General features: G+C 42.6%; 1 protein-coding gene across 2 annotated transcripts in view; it reads right to left on the bottom strand.

Moving 5' to 3' along the window:
- Positions 1 to 26,244, bottom strand: part of CUNH5orf63 (chromosome unknown C5orf63 homolog) — a 176,313-nt gene that overhangs the window by 38,627 nt on the left and 111,442 nt on the right. For both annotated transcript variants that reach the window (XM_077462155.1, XM_077462154.1), the window contains one exon: positions 20,065 to 20,121. In XM_077462155.1, coding sequence (XP_077318281.1) covers positions 20,065 to 20,121 — 57 coding nt within the window. The remainder of the gene's footprint in view (positions 1 to 20,064; positions 20,122 to 26,244) is intronic.

Here is a 26,244-nt window from a genome sequence, read left to right as displayed (position 1 = left end):
ACAGCCAATTCATTGGCTGCTTACCCTGACCGGGATGGGGCTATGTCCATGGGACACACGCCATCTCCGATCGACGAGCTGCGCGCCCCCCCCCCCCCGGCAGCGTCCATTAGGCACGACCATGATTTGTTTTGACATGTGACCGGCTGTTATTGTACACAGCCGATCACATGGTAAACAGTAAATTTCATTGGCTGTTTACCCTGATCGGGGATACGCTGTGTCCGAGGGACAAGCCTCATTCCCAATCGCTGTGTTGCGTGCCGCTGGGGCACGCAATAGCGGCGCATCCTGGCCGACGTGATAGTCCAGTCAGGATATTCAAACCACTTTGCCGCCATCATTTTGTAATAGGGCAGGCAGCAAGTGGTTAAACCAAAGTAATAGAAAACACTATCACATAGCCACACTTACTTCTAAGCTTCTTTGATAATCCACGTTGCCTTCACTTCACTTTTTTTATTTTATTTTGCTTCTGGTTCTTCTGGTGTTGTGGTGGCTCCTATAGCCAATGCTGTCTCAATGGAACTACCGCTACATTCACACACTCCCTTCAAGGCCTAAACTGATGAAGCACTGCTCTATGCGGCTAGATGTACGTGTGGCACAGAGAAACTTTCACTGCTTCGGAACTTGAATCTACCTACTTCCCCGCCACCCCACCAAGTGTGACAGTTCACATGCCAGTGAACTATGTAAACTCTCTATTTAACGTGCATTATCAATGTGTGTGCAAAGGCATCAGAAAGAGCTTGTATGTGCACTCCCTACCTGGAATCTAAAAAGAGCATAATACCAGGAAGCTGGAAAGGGGGAAGATTCAGAAAGTTAAAACAAGTTATTTAAAAAGTAAAAAATGCAAAGAATATGGCAATTAGGCTATAAGGATAGCAAATCCATTAATATAGAATGGTATTTTAACCACTTGCTTACTGGGCACTTAAACCCCCCTCAGTCCCAGACCAATTTTCAGCTTTCAGTGCTCTCACATTTTGAATGACAATTACTCAGTCATGCAACACTGTAACCAAATGATTTTTTTGTCATTTTCTTCATACCAATAGAGCTTTCTTTTGGTGGTATTTGATCACCTCTCGGTTTTTTATTTTCTGCGCTATAAATGAAAAAAGACCGAAAATTTTGAAAAAAAATGAATTTTTCTTCGTTTCTGTGACAAAATTTAGCAAATTAGCAATTTTTCTTCATAAATTTTGGCCACAATTTATACTACTACACATCTTTGGTAAAAATAACCCAAATTTTTGCATATTATATGATCTGTGTGAAATTTATAGAGTCTACAAGCTATGGTGCAAATCATAAAGATTTGCAAAAAAAGATCACATCTGATGTACTAAGGCCTATCTCCATTCTTGAGACCCTAACAAGCCAGGAAAGTACAAATGCCCCCCAAATGACCCCTTTTTGGAAAGTAGACATTCCAATGTATTTAGTAAGAGGCATGGTTAGTTATTTTAAGTTGTCATTTTTTCCCATAATTCTTTGCAAAATTACGATTTTATTTTTTTTCCACAAAATTTTCATTGTAATAGCTTATTTCTCCCACACGGAATGTGCATACCACAAATAACACCCCAAAATACATTCTCCTACTCCTCCTGAGTATAACGATATCACATGTGTGAGACTTTTACACAGCCTGACCACATACAGAGGCCTAATTTTGAAGTAGCACCTTCAGGCATTCTAGGAGCATAAATTACACATTTCATTTCTCAACCACCTATTACAGTTTTGAAGGCCCTGGAACACCAGGGCAATGGAAACGTCCAGAAAATGACCCCATTTTGGAAAGCTAACACCCCAACGTATAATCTATGAGGCATAATGAGTCTTTTCAATGGTTCATTTTTTTCCAGAAGTTTTCGGAAAATGTGGAAAAAAATGAAAACGTATTTTTTTTTACACAAAGTTGTCTGTTTATAAGATATTTCCAACGCATAGCATTTACATAGCAAAAATAACACCCCAAAATACGTTCTACTACTCCTCCTGAGTATAACGATACCACATGTGTGAGACTTTTACACAGCCTAACCACATACAGAGGCCTAATTTTGAAGTAGCACCTTCAGGCATTCTAAGAGCATAAATTACACATTTAATTTCTCAACCACCTATTACAGTTTTGAAGGCCCTGGAACACCAGGGCAATGGAAACGTCCAGAAAATGACCCCATTTTGGAAAGCTAACACCCCAACGTATAATCTATGAGGCATAATGAGTCTTTTCAATGGTTCATTTTTTTCCAGAAGTTTTCGGAAAATGTGGAAAAAAATGAAAACGCATTTTTTTTTTACACAAAGTTGTCCGTTTATAAGATATTTCCAACGCATAGCATTTACATAGCAAAAATAACACCCCAAAATACGTTCTACTACTCCTCCTGAGTATAACGATACCACATGTGTGAGACTTTTACACAGCCTGACCAAATACAGAGGCGCAACATGCAAGAAACACCGTCGGCGTTCCAGGGACACATAGCCTGCACATACCAAGAATTACACCCCCAAATACATTATGCTGAGCAAAGGGTAAAGAAAAGATTACCTGTGGTTTTAGAAGCGCAGTTGTCCACAGGAGGATATCACTGGTCCAGGCAGCAGGCAGGGACTTGGTCAGCAACAGCGAACACAGTTTTTCAGGCAGCAGGCAGGGATACTGTCCATATTACAGTCCAGGGTTAGTGCAGAGATGTCAGCAGTGCCAAAAATATTGGTCCTGGTAGTAGGCAGGTCCTTGTGGTGTGGTCAGTGCGGCATGATGGCAGTAAGTCCTACAGGCAGCAGACAGAAGTAGAGCCTCGTTCAGGACAGAATGGGGATAGGGGTAGAGGCTTCTCCCTCCCAAATCTCTTTGAAGCCTCCGAGTCTCCAGACCCTAATCTAGGAATAAGAAAACAAAGAAAATTGTTTTCTTCTTCCAGAAAAACTATACTGGAGCCCCTCACATATGTGAGACCCCGTGTTGAATCCCACTAGTCCAGTTGCAGAATACAAGATCAGTCCAAGAGGCAGGCAAATATCGTGGTCAAACAGTCCAAGGTCAGTTCCAGATCAGGCAGAGATATATACAGAATCGTTAGACAGAAGCTTGGTCGAATAACAGTCCAGGGTCAGTTCCAGATCAGGCAGAGGTATGTACAGAATCGTTAGGCAGAAGCGTGGTCGAATAACAGTCCAGGGTCAGTTCCAGATCAGGCAGCGGTATGTACAGAATCGGCAGGCATAAGAATCGGCAGGCAAAATTTATTGAAGTATGGTAACGCCGAAAACAGTCGCCTATGCAGAGGCCTGGTTGGGAAGGACATTGTGCACAATAATAAGATGTGTCTCTTCTGACTCCTGCTTTGGTACACACCTTACATCTTTTTTGGCGTCTTTTGCCTGTTGGTGTGGGGGGAATTTTATCCGGAAAGTGGCGCTCGGAGAGTCGACTAACAACGTCTGATCTGATATTTTCTGGTGGGCCGTTTGGGAAAATAAGGGCTGTGAAAACGTCCTCCTGGTAGCCAAAGAAACGTTTGGGGTTTTGGGTGGCGTTGCGGTAAATTACATATGAATTATAAATGGCCAATTGAAAAAAATAAATTGTTACTTTTTTGTACCAATGATATGTCCGTCTTGAGACCAGATATGGTTCCATCATTTGGTCGTTGAAGTCGACTCCTCCCATGAACAAATTATACTCGGAAATACATTTGGGTTTCTTTACGGGGCCATTCCTTCTGGGGATTTCCACGAAGGTATCGTTGTGGATAGAAGACAACATATACACATCCCTTCTGTCCCTCCACTTCACTGCCAGAACCTCCTTGTTTCTTAGACTTGCGGTTTCTCCTTTCCGCAGCTTCTTGTTCACCAGACTTTGAGGAAAGCCCTTCCGATTCTTTTTTACAGTGCCACATGCTGGCGTCTTCTTCCGGCGGAAGGTTGTGGAACAGGGGCAGAGATGTGTAGAAGTTATCTACATAGAGGTGGTAGCCTTTATCCAGTAGGGGGTATATGAGGTCCCAAACTATTTTTCCGCTGGATCCCAAATAGTCCGGACAATTAGGGGGCTGTAGCTGGGTGTCCTTCCCTTCGTACACCTTGAAGGAATATGTGTACCCTGTGGCTCGGTCACATAATTTGTAGACCTTCACCCCATAGCGGGCCCTTTTGCTGGGCATAAATTGCTTCATCCTAAGCCTGCCACTAAATTTAATAAGGGACTCATCCACACATATGTGTTGGTCCGGGGTAAACAATTTGGGGAATATTTCAGAAAAATAATTTAGTATTGGTCGAATTTTGTAAAGGCGGTCATAATTTGGATCATTTCGTGGAAGGCATTGGGAATTGTCACTGAAATGTAAGAACCTCAGGATCATCTGATATCTGCTTCTGGGCATTACCGCGGAGAAGAGCGGTGAGTGGTGGAGGGGGTGGGTTGACCAGTAGGTACGTAATTGTTTTTTTTTGTTGAGTCCCATATTAAATGTGAGGCCTAAAAAAAGCTTGAACTCCTCCACCGTTAGGTCTCTCCATTCGTAGGGACGGGCATAATAGGAGGTCGGATTTTGAAAAATAAATTGTTGTGCATAGAGGTTGCACTGGGCCACAATTGACGCCAACATGTCCCCCGTAAAAATTCAATTAAAAAAATCGATAGGGCTAAAATTCTCTGTGTCCACCTGGACTCCTGGCTGGGCGGTGAAAGGGGGAACATTGGCCTCTCCTGAATTAGGAGGAAGACACAAGGGGTTCTGAAGGGCATAGGGAAGGCCAGCATGGCTCCTAACCCTTTGGGGCTGAGATGACACCCCACTGGTACTTGGCCTTTCTTGCTGGGGCACTGCGGTGCTGGTGGACGGCATTGCGGTGCTGGTGGACGGCACTGCGGTGCTGGTGGACGGCACTGCCTCACTAGAACGCCTTCGCTTGATGGGCCGGATATCTTCCTCCTCGGATTCATCAGTCAGTGTTTCACTGCTGAGGACTGGCTCATAAGTTACGTCGGCTTCAGAATCCGAAAAGGAATCGGAAGAGGAGAGCTCCCCGTTGCTCTCGTCGGCCGCGGAAATAATTTGGTACGCCTCCTCAGCGGAAAAGACGCGTTTAGCCATGGTAGCACTGATGGGCACTGATGAGGTGGCACAGATGGGCGCTTTTGAGGTGGCACAGATGGGCGCTTTTGAGGTGGCACAAATGGACACTGATGGGTCGGCACAGATGTGCACTGATTTATTGCACAGATGTGCAGATTTATTGCACGGATGTGCACTGCTGAGGCGGCAGATGGGCACTGCTGAGGCGGCAGATGGGCACTGCTGAGGCGGCACAGATGGGCACTGCTGAGGCGGCACAGATGGGCACTGCTGAGGTGGCAGATGGGCACTGATGGGTCGGCACAGATGTGCACTGATTTATTGCACGGATGTGCACTGATTTATTGCACGGATGTGCACTGATTTATTGCACGGATGTGCACTGCTGAGGCGGCAGATGGGCACTGCTGAGGCGGCAGATGGGCACTGCTGAGTCGGCACAGATGGGCACTGCTGAGTCGGCACAGATGGGCACTGCTGAGTCGGCACAGATGGGCACTGCTGAGTCGGCAGATGGGCACTGATAGGTCGGCACAGATGTGCACTGATAAGGCAGCAGATGGGCACAGATGGGCACTGCTGAGGCGGCACAGATGGGCACTGCTGAGGCGGCACAGATGGGCACTGCTGAGGTGGCACAGATGGGCACTGCTTAGGCGGCACAGATGGGCACTGCTGAGGCACAGATGGGCACCGATTGGTACAGATGGGCACCGATTGGCACTGGCGGTGCACAGATGGGCACTGGCGGTGCACAGATGGAGCACTGGCGGTGCACAGGTGGGCACAGGTGGGCACAGGTGGGGTATATCTGGGCACAGGTGGGGTATATCTGGGCACGGGCAGGGTAGATCTGGGCACTGGCAGGGTTTATTAGTATGACTGGCAGTTTTTTATTTCTGACGACTGGCAGAGAAGCTGACTCACTGTTTGCTGTCTCCTCACACGCTATCGCTGTGTGAGGAGACACATTCGGCAATGGGTGATGATCTCATTTGTTTACATTTGAGATCATCACCCACTGGAGGAGGCGATCGCGCTGTAAACGGCCGCTGTGATTGGCCGTTTACAGCGATCTGTGATTGGCTGTGTCCAGCGGACACGGCCAACACAGATTTTCCCCGATGCGCGCTCCCGGGAGCGCGCGGGGAACTCTTAAAGGGGACGACGTCAATAGACGTAGTCCCGGAAATTGAGATCCGCGCTGTAGCCGTCATTTGACTATAGCGCGGATCTCAAGTGGTTAATAAATATTATAGCTATTATAGCATAATGCTACATAATTTACAGTGGAGGCTCAAGGACTCTGGGACCAAATGAAACGTAACATTTTCTACAGTCAGTGATGATTTGGGGAGCCATGTCATCTGCTGAAGTTGGTTCACTGTGTTTTATCAAGTCCAAAGTCAGCGCAGCCCTCTACCAGGAAATTCTAGAGCACTTCATGTTTCCTTCTGCTAACCAGCTTTATGGAGATGCTGATTTTATTTTCAAGCAGGACTTTGCACCTGCCCACACTGTCAAAAGTACCAATATCTGGTTTAATGATCATGGTATCACTGTGCTTGATTGGCCAGAAAACTTGCAGGACCTAAACCACATAGAGAGACACCAAACCCAACAATGCAGATGAGCTGAAGGCCACTATCAAAGCAACCTGGGCTTCCAAAAAACCTCAGCAGTGCCACAGGCTGATTGCCTCCATGCCACGCCGCATTGATGCAGCAATTAATGCAAAACAAGTTCCGATCAAGTACTGAGTGCATACTATACTGTACATGGGGACATACTTTTCAGCAAGCCAACTGTCCTGTATTAAAAAATCTTTTTTTTATTTTTATTACTGTTATCAATCTATAACTGTGTTTTGATTGTAATCTTAGCTTATTACAGGACAAGAATGCCAAAAGAGGATTAATGAATAAGGAAATATTGATATATACATTTAAATAATGCTTGTTCATTTTTTAACATGGAATGTAAAGCCATTCTCCAGTTACTTTTTAAAAATTTAAAAGTAGGCAGCTACAAATACTGTAGCTGCTGACTTTTAATAATACAACACTTATCTGTCCAGGACTGTACTCACCCAGGGCACCATGCCGAGTATGGGAAACAGCCTTGTGGCTTCACAGCCAGCAAACCCCTCTGAGCATTTGCCAGCTACGCAGTACTGTGTACTGTCCTGCAACCTCTTGGGACCTGTGATGCGCCCCAGAATTTTGCAGGCAGGGAGGGAATGGGGTGACCTTCCAGTGGGATCACCTAGGTGATTCCAGCAGAAGTGGAGTGCCAATACTAGGAACCCATTCCATCCCCAAAAAGAAAATTATATTCCAAAAGTAGAAGAGGAGGGTTGTAGAGGAAGAAGAGTGGAACTTCCTTTTTTCAGTGAAGTTCCACTTTAACTGGTAATTGTAATATCCATCATGTAGAGAATCCACAAGTGAAACCCTTACATCTTAGCAAGTTGTCTACTGGTACTCGCATTTGATCACCCACAACTTCCATTTTGAATAAGATTATCATTGTACATCAACACTACTACTTGTGGACATATTGGCAAATAATAGTAAAGCTTCCAGGTACCACAAGACACATCCAATAATTCATAGGGAAATAGCTGAATGGCCAAACTGGCTTTTCTAAATCCACCACTGTTGTTTCTCTGAAATCATGCCAATAGCAAAGGCGTCTTTACACTCGATTGTAAAGACATTCATTGTCCATGCACCGATTTCTTAAACAAATATGAACATTCAGTGGTCACATGGTGTCTGGTCATCCAACCTTTTTGAATCTTATGCATATAACCAGTGTTAGGGCCTCCGTTTAGGTTATAGTCACAGCTCAGGCATCTTGGCATCATCAAATAATATTGATCAAGAGTAACCAAACTCTCTAAGACAGTACTGCCCATACAAATCATAACTTTTGTTTTAATTAAACCTCTATTAAATCTGTTGTCTCTCTATGAAATGCAATGTTTCTATGACACACGCACTTAAGCGAAATCTATTAAACATATGGCAGAGGCTCTTCAGCACCAATTCCACATAGATTCCTTCCGTCTCTGACATTTGTGCTACATTTTCATCTAAACAATGTAAAAGACATCCAAATGCAAATCAAATGGTTGAGAAATGTGCCAGCTCTTTGTGACAGGAAACCATCAACCTAAATTCCTCAATTCCAGCAATCATCACCAATAATTCACTGTGACTTTTGATTTCCATTAAAATATCAAATTACTCTCGTAGTCTCTGCTCGGAAAACAAAATATACTGAGACTTGAGTGCAGAAATCTGAGCCATCACATACTGTGAAATATGCGTTTCAATAAGAAGACAAAATATGATTAGAGCGGAAAATAATATGTGGAATTCGATCCACGCATGCAATTTCTATTGACAAATAAACAATGTATTAGTCCCACTGAGATTTTTGGGTTTTTAATATTTATATTTTATTATATGGCATCCAATAAAAATTTCTTATTCAATCACATTAAAATAATCCACATTAAGATGAAATGTAAAAAATATATATATATATATATATTTTATCATGGTGTAACTTTGATTTCTGCTCATTGATACACTACCTATCTGATATTGCATACAATTATCTCCAAGATTTATACTAAAACTGATTAACCTACAATGAGAATATAAGAACCCAGTAAAAGGTAATTTTTTCATGGAAAACAAGTAATAAGGATGGAGATGTCAAAGCAAAAGAATCACTCAGAATATGCTGAGCCACTGGCTAAAATATGCATTCTAGATTGAAAAGGGTTTTAGCTTTTAAAAGTAGCTGCTAACACCCTCTCCGCCCCCCAATAAAAAAAACTCTTATGCCGCGTACACACGACCAGACTTTCCAGCAGACTAGATCCAACGGTCTTCCTGTCAGACTTTCAGTGGAGTTCCAACAGACCTTCCGAACGAACTTGCCCACACATAAACGGACTGAGTCAGTTCGAAAGTCCGACGGGACTAAAAAAGGAAGTTCAATAGCTAGTAGCCAATAGCTTCCCTTGCGTCGTATTTGGTCCATCGGACCAGCATACAGACGAACAGATTTCCCGATAGGAATTGAGTCCATCAGACAGATTTGAAACATGTTCTATTTCTAGGTCCCACTGTTTTTTTTTAAATGTGAAAATGTTTGGATTAGCTCACACACGATCGGATTGTCCGACGGACTGATTCCGTCGGACCTAGTCTTTACTCTTGTGGCTTAGAGAATTCAAAGGCTTTTTTTAACTGCAGTAGGTTTGTAATTAGGTAGATTCATTGTGTCACTAAGAGAGAACAAAAGGAAACATTTTAAATGGTTCCAAAAGGTAGAACGTTTTTTACCCCAGTGCTTTCTCTGCATTAAAAAAACCTTCTGTATCCAACACTGTGCCCGAGAGCTAGAGAAAAAAAGGAGAAAATCCCCTGTAGCCACACATCCATGGAGGTATTCAGTGGTGAAGTGACAACCTCAGCCTGGGCTCCCGCCAGGCCACGTCCCCAACTTGTGTTGTTCTGACTCTTGGAGCTTAGTCATGGGGTTGGACACTGTACCCGAGAGCAGCTACTCTCTCCCTCTCCTCACTGGAGAGAGGCAGCAGTGTGAGCTATTGGCTCCTGCTGTTTTTAATCACAGCCAGTGAGGAGAGTGTGGGGGAGGGGGCATACACAGCATGGCCTGGGAGTGGGCCTACACGAGTGACCCATAGCAAGGACATTGCTATAAGGGCGCTCAGAAGGGCAAAGGAGACAGGAGTGCCCATGAGGGACCACAGAAGAGGAGGATAGGGGGAGGTCAGAGGAAAACCAGTGCACAGACCAGGGGCCAGTATGACATGTTTGTTGATAAAAATAAATCCTTTAGAATCATTTTAAGACTTCAACCTACTTCACACAAGATTGGCCGAGTACAAACCAAATTACAAAAAAGTTGGGACATTTTGTGAAATTTACATAAAAAGAGAAAGCAACGATTTGCTATATATTATTATATCCTATATTTTATTTACAATAGAAAATAGAAAACATATCAAATGTTTAGAATTAGAAAATGTATAATTTTAAGAAAAAAAAATAAGGTAATTTTGAAATTGATGGCAGCAACATGTCTCAAATAAGGGGACCGGGCAATAAAAAGCTGCCAAAGTACAACTAAAATTTTAAGAAAAGTTGGAACAGGGCCATGTTTACCAGTGTAGCATGCCCTCTGCTTGTAAACATCTGGGAAACGAGGAGACCAATTGCTGGAGTTTTCAGAGAAGAATGTTGTTCCCATTCTTGCCTGAGCATATACTGCCCTAACACCTGGATGTATCTTTTAGCAATAATGGTGCCTTTCCAGATGTGTAAGCTGCCCATTCCATATGCACTACTGCATCCCCATACCATCAGAGATGCAGGCTTTTTAACTGAGCGCTGATAACAAGCTGGAAGATCCCTCTTCTCTTAAGTCCGGAGGACACGATGCCCATGGTTGTCAAGAAGAATATCAAATTTCGATTCACCTGACCACAGAACAGTTTTCCACTTTGCAACAGACCATTTTAAAACAGCTTCGGCCCAGAGAAGACAGTTGTGTTTTCAGATCATGTCCAGATATGGCTATTTCTTTGAATGATAGAACTTTACATTGCATACAGTATTTGGATGGCATTTCAAACTGTGTTCACAGACAGTGGTTTTCAAAAGTATTCCTGAGCCCATGCACCGATACAGTGCCTTGAAAAAGTATTCGTACCCCTTGAAACTTTCCACATTTTGTCATGTTACAATCAAAAACGTAAATGTATTTTATTGGGATTTTATGTGATAGACCAGCACAAAGTGGCACATAATTGTGAAGTGGAAGGAAAATGATAAATGCTTTTCAAAATCTTTTAAAAATAAATATCTGAAAAGTGTGGCGTGCATTTGTATTGAGCCCCCCTAAGTCAATACTTTGTAGAACCACCTTTCGCTGCAATTACAGCAATTAAAGTCTTTTCGTTTATGACTCTACCAGCTTTGAACATCTAGAGAGTGAGGTGTTTGCCTACTCTTCTTTGCAAAATAGATCAAGCTCTGTCAGATTGACTGGAGAGTGTCTTTGAACAGCAATTTTCAAGTCTTGCCACAGATTCTCAATTGGATTTAGGTCTGGACTTTGACCTTTGCCCCAGCCTCAAGTCTTTTGCAGACTCTAATGCCCTGTACAAACGTTTGGAAATTCCTACGGAAAAAGTCAGATCGGATTATATTGTCGGAAAATCCGATCGTGTGTGCGCTCTATTGGACTTTTTCCGTCGGAAATTCAGATGGAAAAAAATTGAGAGCAGCATCTCAAATTTTCCGACAATAAAATCTGATCGGACTTTTTCTGATTGTTTGTAGAGAATTCCAATCGACCAAAGTGCCACGCATGCTCAGATCAAATTACGAGACCAAAGCTATTAGCTACTAGCCTCAACGTAGTCCCGTCGGAACGAACGAATGTCATCATGTTCCGAACGATCGGATTTTCTGACAACTTTGTCCGACCGTGTGTATGCAACACCAGTTTAGGACAAAATCCGTCTGAAAAAAATCCAATGGATTTTGTGGTCGGAATGTCTGACCGTGTGTACAGGGGCATAAGAGGTTTTCTTCTAAGATTGCCCTGTATTTGGCTCCATCAATCTTCCCCCATCAACTCTGACTAGCTTCCCTGTCCCTGCTGTAGAAAAGCATCCCCATAACATGATGCTGAAACCACAATGTTTCACGGTGGGTATGGTATGTTCAGGGTGATGTGCAGTGTTAGTTTTCCACCACACATAGCATTTTGCTATTAGGTTAAAGAAAAAGTTACATTTTGGTCTAATCTGACCAGAGCACCTTCTTCCACGTTTGCTGTGTCCCCCACATGGCTTCTCCCAAACTGCAAACAGGACTTCTTATGGTTTTCTTTCAAAAATGGCTGAACTGTGGATCTCTGCAGCTCCTCCAGAGTTACCATGGGCCTCTTGGCTGCTTCTCTGAATAATGCTCTCCTGGCCGGGCCTGTCAGTTTAGGTGGACGGCCATGTCTTGGTAGGTTTACAGTTGTGCCGTACTCTTTCCATTTTCAGATGATGGATTGAACAGTGCTCCGTGAGATGTTCAAAGCCTGGGATATTTTTTTATAACCTAACCCGGCTTTAAACTTCTCCACAACTTTATCCTTGACCTGTCTGGTGTGTTCCTTGGCCTTCTTGATGCGGCTGTTTTTTCACTAAGGTTCTCTAACAAACCTCTGAGGGCTTGATAGAACAGCTGTATTTATAGTGAGATTAAATTACACACAAGTGGACTCTATTTACTAAGCAGGCAACTTCTGGAGGCAATTGGCTACACTAGATTTTAGGGGTATCAGAGTAAAGGGGGCTGAATACAAATGAACGCCACACTTTTCAGCTATATATTTGTAAAACATGTTAAATATTTATCCTTTTCCTTCCACGTCATAATTATGTGCCACTTTGTGTTTCACATAAAATCCTAATAAAATACATTTAGCTTTTTAGTTGTGACAAAATGTGGAAAATGTAATGGGGTGTGAATACTTTTTCAAGGCATTGTATCCATCAGAGAATCATGCCTATTTTTAATGCAGTGCTGTCTGAGTGTCTGAACATCACGGACACCCAATATTTACATTTTGGCTTGTCCCTTGTGCATATAGATTTCTCCAGATTCTCAAAATCTCTTGATAACATTATGTACTGTAGATCACGATATATTAAGTCTTTGCAATTTTACATTGAAGAACATTATTCTGAAATCTTTCAACAATTTTTAGACACAGATTGGTGAGCCTCTGCCCATCTTTAAAGCCTCATTCACATGTGTTTTGGGATATCAAGTAGAATCGCTGCAATCTCAAAATGCATTGCACGGCAAAATGTATGATCGGGTGGCATTTTTAATGGCACTTAAAACGCAGTGCAGGACCTTCTTTTGGGCGGCAGGCTTATCGTGGCAAAATCACACTGTGTTAAGGTGCCATTTTAAATGAATGGCACTCGAAAATGCGCTTTCAGATCGCAGGTAGAATCACAACATATCTGCCCTGAGATCCCAAATGTGAATGGAACCTTATTCTAAGACACTCAGTGCCAGTTCACACTTGTGCGAGTTGATTGCGAATGCAATGCTTTACAAAAAGCCTAGATTTGCATGTCTTCTCAAAATATATTGTTTTCAATGACGGTTATTCACATCTATGCATTGCGATTCCTCTGCGAATGCAATGCGACAATAAATAGGGTCCTGTGCGAGTTTACAGCGTTATGAATTTAGTCTCCATAGACATCAATGTAAATCAGTCTGGAATCGCATTGTTGGTTCACTGTCTGTGCCCCCTCACTTCCTGTTTCCTGTCTGATGTCCACCTGCAAACATCCAAGATCATTGCCCCCAGACCTCGGAACACTGGCATTGACAATGAGGAGCTCATAAAACTTGTCTGTGCCAGGCCATATATATGGGACTGCCTTATACCCAAATATAAGAATAATGCCCAGAAGAGCAGAGGCTTGGATGATATTTGCAAAAGTCTGTATGCAGACTGGGAAGCATTCACACCTCAAGTTAGCAAACATAAACATAACTATATTTGGTATCTGTGTACACTGACCACCAATGTAAGGGGAATTCATCCCACGACCCCCAAATGCAAGGGGCATTCACCCCGCCGACCCCCAAATGCAAGGGGCATTCACCCCACTGACCCCCAAATGCAAGGGGCATTCACCCCACTGACCCCCAATGTAAGGGGCATTCACCCCACTGACCCCCAATGTAAGGGGCATTCACCCCACTGACCCCCAATGTAAGGGGCATTCACCACACTGACCCCCAATGTAAGGGGAATTCACCCCACTGACCCCCAATGTAAGGGGCATTCACCTCACTGACCCCCAATGTAAGGGGCATTCACCCCACTGACCCTCAATGTAAGGGACATTCATCCCACTGACCCTCAATGTAAGGGACATTCATCCCACTGGCCCTCAATGTAAGGGACATTCATCCCACTGGCCCTCAATGTAAGGGACATTCATCCCACTGACCCTCAATGTAAGGGACATTCATCCCACTGACCACCAACGTAAGGGCCATTCATCCCACTGAGCACCAATGTAAGGGGCATTCATCCCGCTGATCACTAATGTAAGCAGCATTCATCCCACTGACCACCAATGTAAGGGGAATTCATCCAACAGACCACCAATGTAATGTTATGGAATGATAATGCATGCTCAGTATGTAGACACAGACGTGTTCAAAAAGCGCAAAAAAATACATTACGCACTGTTGAACAATAGAACTTTAGCGTATTTATTTTTAAAAAAAAGAGCAGATAATAAACCATGCAGCATTGACAGCAAAAAAGATGTCGTTTCTCTTTATTCAATGGCATAAACCTGGCATGACATCTAACCGGCAGGACTCATAAAGTAGTCAGTGAAATCCACCGGATGCTGGCCCCTCTATAATTACCCCTAGTGCTGGTCCACTCTGCGCCTTCCATGTCATCGATCAACAAGTCCTCAAACAGGTATCCATCTCTAGCCCAAACAAAATTGTGTAGTGAACAGGCAGCTTTGATGGCGTTATCCATGGCTAGAGTTATTGTGGTGTGAAGAGATCACCATTTATTTGCCGGGATTCCAAAACTAAACTCCACAGCTCGTCACGCTCTTGTTAGCCGATAATTAAAAACTCTTTTTTCCCCAAAGAGAGTAACCGATTCATATGGGCGGAGCAGGTTTTCAGAAAGAGTGAAAGCTTCATCCCCAACAAAGATAAATGGGAGACAGGGTTGAGATGTTTCAGGAGCGTTTGTTCATTTGGTAGGTCAAGTGTGTTCTCGCAAAGCATTTTTCCAAAACTAGAGTGAGAAAAAATTCTGTAGGCAGAACTGCTCCCATAAGAATCAATATCGATGTAGGTGAAGGAGTAATTTGCATTAGCCACTGCCAGCAGAATGAAGGAAAGATATTTTTTATAATTAAAAAATTTGGTCCCGCTGCCAACTGGCCTCACAATCCTGATGTGCGTGCTGTCTATGGCACCAACACAGTTAGGGAAGTTGCAGTGCTCCCGAATTAAATCCACTATAGTGTTCCATTCCTCTTTTGTTGGTTTTCTCATCACCATATCTTTTAGGACCTTCCATGTCCAAAATGTCTACAATGTACATGTGTTAATGTTAAAGGGCAAGTGGGAGGAAGGAAGAGAGTGGGAGAATGAGGGGGAGAAAGAGTATGAAGGGTGAAAGAGAAAGGGAAAGGTAGAAGGAAAAGAAGGAGAGTATTGTCTCCTCATAATGTTCTTGATATGCAAGAATTTTGATAGTTTCCACAATATTTCAGAAAAGTATAAAAATTACATGCAGATTACAAGTTATAAAAATATATAATACTTTTTTGGAAGACAACTTTGGAGTGATATCTGTCTCCATTCCCTGTATTGCTTACTATGGTGCAAAAGATGAAATTTCACAAAGTATATAAATGAAATTGACCTTAATGTAAAAAGCAATCTTTCAGCTGGCTCCACACTATTCCGAAAGGTGGTGTTCTGAAGCTCCAAACAGGTACCGAGTAGTCCAAGTAATTCATCAAAACACAAAACAAACTTAAGTGGCAAGCAAAAGGGTGAGGGGTGTTCAAAGAACAAGAGTGTAGATAAAGTAAAATTGCACAACCAAATAAAATGAAATATAGGAAAAAATATCTTAAATACAATTTAACTGGAGTGTACAGTGCCTTGCGAAAGTATTCGGCCCCCTTGAACTTTTCAACCTTTTGCCACATTTCAGGCTTCAAACATAAAGATATAAAAATTAAATTTTTTGTGAAGAATCACCAACAAGTGGGACACAATTGTGAAGTGGAACGAAATCTATTGGATTTTTGAAACTTTTTTAACTATTAAAAAAAATGAAAAGTGGGGCGTGCAAAATTATTCGGCCCCCTTGCGTTAACACTTTGTAGAGCCACCTTTTGCTGCGATTACAGCTGCAAGTCACTTGGGGTATGTCTCTATCAGGTTTGCACATCAAGAGACTGAAATTCTTGCCCATTCTTCCTTGCAAAACAGCTCGAGCTCAGTGAGGTTGGATGGAGAGCGTTTGTGAACAGCAGTTTTCAGCTCTTTCCACAGATTCTCGATTGGATTCAGGTCTGGACTTTGACTTGGCCATTCTAACACCTGGATACGTTTATTTGTGAACCATTCCTTTGTAGATTTTGCTGTATGTTTGGGATCATTGTCTTGTTGGAAGATAAATCTCCGTCCCAGTTTCAGGTCTTTTGCAGACTCCAACAGGTTTTCATCCAGAATGGTCCTGTATTTGGCTGCATCCATCTTCCCCTTAATTTTAACCATCTTCCCTGTCCCTGCTGAAGAAAAGCAGGCCCAAACCATGATGCTGCTACCACCATGTTTGACAGTGGGGATGGTGTGTTGAGGGTGATGAGCTGTGTTGCTTTTACGCCAAACATATCGTTTTGCATTGTGGGCAAAAAGTTCGATTTTGGTTTCATCTGACCAGAGCACCTTCTTCCACATGTTTGGTGTGTCTCCCAGGTGGCTTGTGGCAAACTTTAGACGAGACTTTTTATGGATATCTTTGAGAAATGGCTTTCTTCTTGCCACTCTTCCATAAAGGCCAGATTTGTGCAGTGTACGACTGATTGTTGTCCCATGCACAGACTCTCCCACCTCAGCTGTAGTTCTCTGCAGTTCATCCAGAGTGATCATGGGCCTCTTGGCTGCATCTCTGTTCAGTCTTCTCCTTGTCTGAGCTGAAAGTTTAGAGGGACGGCCAGGTCTTGGTAGATTTGCAGTGGTCTGATACTCCTTCCATTTCAAAATGATCGCTTGCACAGTGCTCCTTGGGATGTTTAAAGCTTGGGAAATCTTTTTGTATCCAAATCCAGCTTTAAACTTCTCCACAACAGTATTACGGACCTGCCTGGTGTGTTCCTTGGTCTTCATGATGCTCTCTGCGCTTTCAACAGAACCCTGAGACTATCACAGAGCAGGTGCATTTATGCAGAGACTTGATTACACACAGGATTCTATTTATCACCATCAGTCATTTAGAACAACATTGGATCATTCAGAGATCCTTGCTAAACTTCTGGAGTGAGTTTGCTGCACTGAAAGTAAAGGGGCCGAATAATTTTGCACGCACCACTTTTCAGTTTTTTAATTTTCTAAAAAAGTTTAAATTATCCAATAGATTTCGTTCCACTTCACAATTGTGTCCCACTTGTTGGCGATTCTTCACAAAAAAATTAAATTTTATATCTTTATGTTTGAAGCCTGAAATGTGGCAAAAGTTTGAAAAGTTCAAGGGGGCCGAATACTTTCGCAAGGCACTGTATATTGAAGTCGATATTGTGCTCCAATAAATAAACCGTGATGTTGAACACTCAAGTAAGGCTTGGTACTTCTGTTTGGAAAATGTGATAAGAAAGGCCGCTTACCAGATAGGGTGGATCTCAAATTATAGAGGTCAAATTGACTCATCCAGGGATCATTTAGCTTGGGAATACTCCTCCAGGGACTCCTCCAATGCAGGTATCCTTTTCGGTAAAGCTGACTCCTAAATTCATGTAATATTCCTCAGAAATGAAATGATAATTTTCAAACAGCCGCGGCTCAAGCCAGCCAGCTGGTGCGTGGCGACTTCAAGAACTGATGCTCCACCCGTTGAGCACCAGAAAAATATTGTTTCATTGCTTTTGGATGTCAATGCCTGTAAAGTTTTTAATAAATCTTTTAAAACGGGAGTACTGCACTATGAAGCCTCTTATTTTTATCTAGTGATATATCCCAATGCTTGAGATTACTGAAAAAGAGTTTCCATCGCATTAGTGAGGAGTATTACATGAATTAAGGAGCATGCTGTACCGAAAAGGATACCTGCATTGGAGGAGTATTTCCAAACAAATTTGATCTCTATAATTTGAGATCCACCCTATCTGGTAAGCGGCCTTTCTTATCACATTTTTCATTCAGAAGTACCAAGCCTTACTTGAGTGTTCAACATCACAGTTTATTTATTGAAGCGCAGTATGGACTTGAATATACACACCAGTTAAATAGTATTTAAGATATTTTTTCATATATTTCATTGTATTTGGTTGCACAATTTTACTTTATCTACAATCTTATAAGCTGAATATTCAGGCTGAGTTGCAGCACCTTACACACGGTCATATTTGTTTTTGTTATTTATTTTTTACAAATCTCCCTTTTTTCACCATATTCATATATATTTTTTTAAAGGTTAGGGGCAGTGCAGATATTTCACCATACACTCAAAGAATGAGAGTAGTAAGGGGCTCAGAGAGTGCAAGAGAGAGGAGGGAGAGAGAGTGATAGGGGGAAGAAGGTTGATAATGAGAGGGAGGAGGAGAAAAAAGAGGGGTACAGGTAGGGAGGATGAGAGGGAGAAAGAGACTCCCTCTAACATACGAACTTATTCACTGACATCCGGGAATAGTTGAAAAACTTCTCTTCGTGTTGACGGAGATCATTATAGAGGATCCTGAACAGGCCTCTCTCTTCCTTATTTGAAATTATTGAATGGACCCAATATCTTCGGCGTCTCATCGATCTCCTCCTCCTCCTGGCTTTGTCCTTCTCAATCAGGACTCCAGTGGTAGCAGTAACAACTGCTGTCATGGCCAAGGGTATATAATGAAACATCCTGCAAACCATACCACGCCACACAACACAAACCACACTCCTCATTGACAGTACTCTCCCCACATAAAAACAGGAAGTGCACAGGAAGTTAACACCCATTTTTTTCATGCCTTTTTGAATTGGCCTGAGCACAAATCGCATCTGATCCTAATTAAATTGGTAAACACATTAAATTCGCATTACAATCGCCCTATTATTAACCAAAAACGCAATGCAAATTCGCACTTACAAACAACAAAAATCTGCATTGCAATCACACCGGTTCCCATCACACAAGTGTGAACCGGCACTCACTCTCTAACATGTACTTTTTTTTATACCCAGTCATGTTACTGACAAGTTGCCAATTAACCTAATTAGTTGCAAAATGTTCTTCCAACATTTCCTTGTTAGGACCACTTACTTTATCACTTTTTTGTTGCCCTGTCCCAACTTTTCTGAGATGTGTTGCTGCCATCAATTTCAAAATTATGTTATATTAGTACACACTATAGAAGCATATGCTATATGCTTTGTTCATTTTTCATTTCAGAGGTTTACAACCTCCGTAGATGGATCGAAATTTGGACGGTTCAGCAGTGAAAGGTCGAATTTCAATCCATCCATAGCCATACCTGCTTAACAGAAGTTGATTTAATGATGCGATTTTTAATATACAAAATTATCATAAAAAAAGAAATGAATAAAAATAAAAGTATGTCCCCTTTCTAAGGCTAGAATGCTATTAGGCACTATTTGGGCAATTTTTAGTTATTTACTTTTATCAGAAGGGCAGAAGGATGACATACCTAAGGGATGGTAAGGAAGACAGACATTTTTAGTTAACTGTTTAGTCACTGTTTAGATAATTGGTAAAGGATTTGAATGAACCTTTTAACAGTTCAGAAGGCAAATCTCCCTTCATCCTAAAACATCTGCTCAATACTCAGGTACACACAAGCTTGCATCATTATAGATGGGGACCACAAACCTATCAGCCCTCTTTTAATGGGAGAGACCATCCCACATGTACTAGTCTGGTATCTGTGGACGTGAGATCATTCATTTAGAAAATGTCATCGTTACAGAAAAAAAAAAACTTGGAAAAATAAAAAACCTCTAGATCGGCATTTTCAGCCATGGCAAATAGGAGCTTAGGAGACTGCATTATTTGTTCACGTATATTCATAAATTTTACATATAGCTGTAAGCAGCTCATACATTACCCTTTCCATAAAGGGTGTAAGCGTTTCCTTTGCTTCATCACAAAGAGGACACGGATCCTAGAAGTGACAAACAAAAGCCTTGTTAAGCTGTGCAATGACCCCCAGTAAAAAAGCTTAAAGCTGTTCTAACCCTTTCCCACTGCATAAAACGCTAATATGGCAAGCAATTCCCTGTTACGTTCCAGTTTTAATAATTGCATAATGCTAGCATATAAACAAATGCAAGCAAACGATAGTCCGGATGCGTAATACATTGGATATCCTTCCTCTTTCGGATCTTCTCCTGGAGGAGGTGGACCATTATACTGAGGGTGCAAGGAGACAAGGTGATGCCCCCTCAAAGGGTGGGCCATGGTGCCTCTTGCACTCACAGAATGTCTTCTGCCTACCAAGTTAATTGGCATAATTTACTCAGGAGACTGAGAATATCTTGTGGCAAAAAAGCCATTAATGCGGAGGACCATACTAATAAGGAGATGAGTATTGCAGAGTAAGCTTTTTTATTTTAAACAGTTTATGGGAGACATTTAAAGTTACATTAAACCTAGACTACGAAAAACTCTCACTAAATGCTGTGTAACAGAGCGTTTATGCTCACAAAGCCACTAAGGCCTATTGTGCAGCATTAAATATATGTAGTTGATCTTTGCTTCAGCTGTCCCTCCCATCTTCTCTGTGTTCCCACTGCAGGCTGAGATTGTATAGACCAGTTTGTGTCCTCTACAGAGCATGCTTAAATTTCAGCTCCCTTCCCTTTTTTCTGATCCATGCAGCCTACATGACTATAGAGTCACACATGTGGGCGTGATAAATGACAATCCCCTAACTCCTCCCCCATGTCCTCCTATTGCTAGCTAAACACTATGGGGGCAGGATATAGTATGCTGATTGATTACATTCACTGAGGAACTGACAAAAAGCTCAATTTTAATAAAATCAGTATTAACCATTTCAAACATAATTGCGAATACCTGTAAAGTAAAAAAAAAAAGAAAAAAAAAAGAGCCTAGGATGAAGACGCAGTCTGAACAAAGTGAAAGCAAGGGTCAGTCACCTCTGGCACTGCCCACAACATATTAATGCACAAAATAATACACATTTGATGTTTAATAAAGATTTCTAGGGAGGTTTAAAACAGTTGTTGGATATTTATATATCAAATAAATTGCTCTTCTAAAAATAAAAGCTTTTTTTTAAACTGGCACAGCACCAATCAGGGCTAGTGGGCATACATCCAAAGAGTAACAGAAGCCTCTCCCAAGGATCTTTCACTGCAATTGCCAAAGAACAGGGAAAGATCATGTGACCACAGTGCTGCAGGAATAAGGTACTTTGAGGATTACAAAAAAAATACAAATGGCTTGATATATACGATTTATGTGAATACATTATGGCAATAAACACTTCTCTGTTTAGTAGCACTTTAATAATAAAGTATCATTTGATTCCAACATGCTACAAAAAGAGCAAATGTAAACAATCTACTGCAGGGGTGTCACACTCAATTTCATTGTGGACTGCATCAGCAATATGGATGCCCTCACAGGGGCGGTTGTATCTATAAGACTATATAAATATACCCCTTGTGCTGCTGAAAAAGCTGGGAAGCAGAAAGTGCAGGGTCTGGAGGAGGACCAGAGGAGGGCTGGAGTCAGCTACCGGAATCTGCTGAATGCTGAGACCAGAGAAGGCGGAGACAAGAGGGTGCTGCAACTGCACAGAGTGCGCAGGATCTTAGGAGTTCTGTTGTCCTTTCTGCTGCCGACTGCTAAGGCGGGAATGGGGGGGTGGGGGCAGGCAGAGACAAGCCTCTCCGCAACTTCACAGAGAAGCGCAGGATCTGATGGAAGAGCTCTGCCCTCTTCTCTGCTGCCAACTGCTGAGGCAAAGTGGGAAAGCAGATGAGGGGGTGTGCAGCTGCAGGAGAAGTGTGACAGCCACATGAAGAGTCCCAGAGTGCTATATTTGGCCCGTGGACCTTGTGTTTGATACATGTGATCTACTGTATAAATCTTACACATAGCTGTAAGCAGCTCATGACTGGAAGGAAAGGTAGAATATCTGTACATTCTACCACTCATAACCTACAAGATTACCCTTTTCAAACACAAGAAACATCTGCCTAGTTGATAGGACAACAGATAACGCTTTCATCACAAGGTCCCATGTATGGTACTGTACAATTAATTGTATTCAGTGCCAGTTTTTTTTAGTAATGTAAGTTTTTGCATTTTTTTTTGTCATTGACACATTAGTGATTGTGTTTATATTGAAGAATTTATTCTTGGTTCAAAATGATCGTTCACATTAGTGTTCTGGCTATTATCAGGTTATGTTTAGGTATTAAAATAAACCTGTCACAACCAAAACATAGAGACTGCCACAACCGATGCCTCCTACTGAAAAGGCTAGCTGCTTGGTTGTCAAGCTGATCCTTTGGTTTCAACGTTCTAAATCAAGGACCTACAACAAGTAAACAGATAAGTCCTTCTGCCATTTCTAAGATTTTTCTGATCTGCATATTAGCTCTGGGCCCATGAAAAGTAGGAATGAGGAGGCAAGTTTCACCACTACCAGGAGGTATCAAAGCTTTGCCCATTTGAAATGGCCATTATTTTCTTTTAGAGTGAATCTAATTAGGATTATAGTTTACAGATTGAGCGAAGTGGCACTGTTAGGGTTGGGTTTGACAGGGGTTAGGGTCAGTTCAAATTTAACTTTTAATCTGTAAAAATTTTAAATGTCCCGAATATTTACAGAGATGTCAATAGTTATCAGTTCTTACAGTAGTATAACAAAATACTTTCTATCAGTAACTGATCTAATTACCACACACTAAAATAGTCGAAGGTTAAAGGAGCTATATAACAGATATAAACATATTATACAAGTTTAAAACTGTTGGTGTGACCAGCAAAATGTGTAAACAGCATGCAGCTGATGAAAGACACCCAATTCCGGATCATCTGATACCTGTGATAGTTTCTGACTGGCTACCACAGTCATCAGTCACTGTGAAGCCTGGCCCCATGTTTTCGCTCTCTGTGAAAGGATGTATCTCTCTCATCCAATCTCTCTCTCTTTCCTTGCAGAGAGAGAAGAAAAAAAAAAGGATTTTTTTTTGCTATTTTGGAGACAGTTTTCCTTTGATATTAATAATATATATTTTTTTAAATTGGGCGTAGTCAATAGCAGTATGTGAGCAGACGTGCTTCACAGAGCTCCCGTTTGTGATCCTCCATAGATCCTGCTTCCAGCTGGAGAAAACTGTTCGTATTTTGCCTCAATCTCTGCCTCAACTACATCGGATACCCCTGGCAAATGTGGGCTCCAGAACCGTTGGTATGGTGACCTGCAAACAGGAGGACAGCATGCAGGCTGACTCCCAAAATGGCGCGGCTGTGTCTCCCTCACAGAACTCACGTGGAGAGAAGCAGAAAGATACAGATAAGCTTCCAAAAAACCCCAAAGCCCTAAGGAAAGATCCCCCATGGGATATTATGCTCAGAAGGTGACTGAAGCAGCCTCTAGAGGAGGGCGAGCAGTCCACACAGGGCCCTCTGTTTCCAATGACCAGCCTATCACTGAGATAGAAAAGGGAGAGGGGGAAGATGATGCTGATCAACCCACTCTGGCTGAAATACTTAGGGCTATTCACAAGTGCACTGCTTCTGTTGATAAACTCAAGGAACACTTTGGGGGGATTGAAAGAAGAAATGGGGCTGATCCGCCATGACTTACAAAAAATTTGTGGCGGAGGGCCACATAAGTGATGTGGAGATGATGTGGACAAGCTGGCGCCGCTTATATGAGAGATGCATAGTCCACTGCAAGAATTGCTAGAGCTAATGAGCTTACAAATAATGATATTGAAAACCAACTACAGCGGAACAATATCCGGATTGTGGGACTCCCAAAGAAGGTGGAGGGTAGGAACCCCACCAAATTTGTGGAGCAGTGGTTACTGAAAACAGTTGGGAAGGAGGAGTATTCTGTATTCTGTGGAGAATAGGGTTCCACCTAGGCCCCTCCCACCTGGTCACCCACCCCGCACCTTCCTGGCCAGACTTCTCAATTTCAAGGACAAGGAGATTGTGCTCCATTTGGCCAGGGAATGCCACAACATTCAGTTCAATGGAATCCAGATCTCCTTTTATCCTGACTTTTCGGCGGAAGTACAGCGTCGCAGGGCTAAATTCGTAGAGGTCAAGAAAAGGCTTCAGCGACTTCAGGCTACCTATGCCATGCTGTTTCCCGCCAGACTCCACGTTTTGGCCAGGGTTTAAGTGCATTTTTTTGACTTGGCTATGGAGGCCTCAGATTAGCTGGATGCCAACGAGCAAGTGCTTCAGCAAGCTAGAAGAGTTGCAGTGCAGGAGGACTGAAACGGTTTTCCATGCGGCTGGGAGAAATAAATAGTTATCCTGTTTGCACCGAGTACAAGAATTCTTTATGCGATTTGGTTACCTTTGGATTACAAATTAAGAGCAAGCTTGACAGTTCTTGGTCTGCTCCTCTTATGGTTAAGATTGGGTGCGCCTACCTAACCCCAAGTTGTTATTTTCTGTGAAGTCTGTTGCTTCTTACCGGGATGGTGCCCCACCTACCTGCATGCCCCTAGAGACCTTCCAAACACTGGGGGGGGTGTCTCTATTTACTCCCAGAGTACTACTAACCCTAACGGTTTACATTCAGCTTCTATGCAACTATGGTTCCAGGACTCTGTCCTAGATCCCACCACCCTGTCCCCCCAGCACTGCCCTGCCCTCAAGACCTAATGAGGTCTTTGGTCATTACCTGCTTGGCTGAGAACAGCATGGCTCTGACACTGATGTTCTTGGTTCTTATCCTAGTTATCATTACTGTTCCACTAATCCAGAATGACATCTGTCCCTATGGTATCTTGGAATGTTGGAGGCATCCGGGACCCCCTTAAACGTACCATGGTATCCACCGCTCTCCAAAAGCACCTACCTGCAATTTGTGCTTTGCAGGAAACTCACCTGGTTCCTGAGACTTTATCGTGTGTGTGCCGTTCTCTTGGGTGGGCACAGCGTATCACTCTAACCACACCACCTACTACTGTAGAATATTTCAAGTTAAATGTACTTTTGCAGCAGTGTATATACCGCCTCCTTTTAACTCCTTAGTGCTAAAAACTCTTGACAGATCAGCTGGGTAACCATGACATTCCCTTGATTCTAGTGGGAGATTTTAATGGCTATTTTGATCCTTCACTGAACAAACACCTTCCCCACAGTGGGGTCTAAAAATCCCAGCACCACATTACTGAAATGTATATAGGCAGTCAAGTCGCACTTATCTCGGTTTAGGATTGACCTATGCCTCTGCACTCTGGCTGCTTCACTTCTTGTTCAAGACATACAATACTTAGACATGTTTTCAAATCACTCCCCCCTAATAGTCTACCTAAACGATAGGCCTGCCTCGACCCTACCAAGGGCTTCATAAGTCCCAAGGACAGGATTGCAGATGAGATTTCTGCTTATTGGCAGAGCAATAGAGATCCCTTTGATCCTCTTGGTGCCTGGGACGCTTTCAAAGCATTCCTGAGAGGCATATCATAGCCGAGATCAATAATATAAAAATAAAATACTCAAGCACAGAAAAACAGGCTCTGGTATGCCGACTGGAGGCAGAATATATTGCCAACTCATATGATGCCACTAGATAGCAGAACAGACTGCAGTGGACTGCTTAGCGGCATCCTTGGCAGATAAACGCTTTTTGAGCAAACTGGCCTTTTACGAGTAGGGGGAACAGACGGGCAGGCTGTTGGCCAAAATAGTGCAAACACATCAGACTTCCCTATCGGGTCTCTACGCACTCGTATGGGGAAGATGGTAAATAACTTGAATTATATCATGCAGGAGCTGATGGATTTATACTCTGATCTGTATTGCTCTAGGCGGGGTTACACATCAGCAGACTTGAAGGATTTCCTACAAGGGATTGAGTTGCCCTGCCTGTCGGCATCCCAGAGGCAACTTTTAGATTCTCCCATAACTGTGGAAGAGTTACATCTGGCAGTCAACTCCTTTCCTAACTCTGAGGCCCCCAGGGATGATGGGCTTCGAGTGGAGGTATTAAAGCAGTACGGGGAAGTCATATTGCCGCATCTTCTCAAGGTTTTTAATGCAGCCAGGTAATGTCAGACTC

This window comes from Lithobates pipiens, unplaced genomic scaffold, assembly GCF_037356315.1.
Source record: "Lithobates pipiens isolate NorthernLeopardFrog02 unplaced genomic scaffold, aLitPip1_a1.2 Scaffold_3, whole genome shotgun sequence".
NCBI lineage: Eukaryota > Metazoa > Chordata > Amphibia > Anura > Ranidae > Lithobates > Lithobates pipiens.
This window is presented reverse-complemented; position numbering and strand designations above follow the sequence as displayed.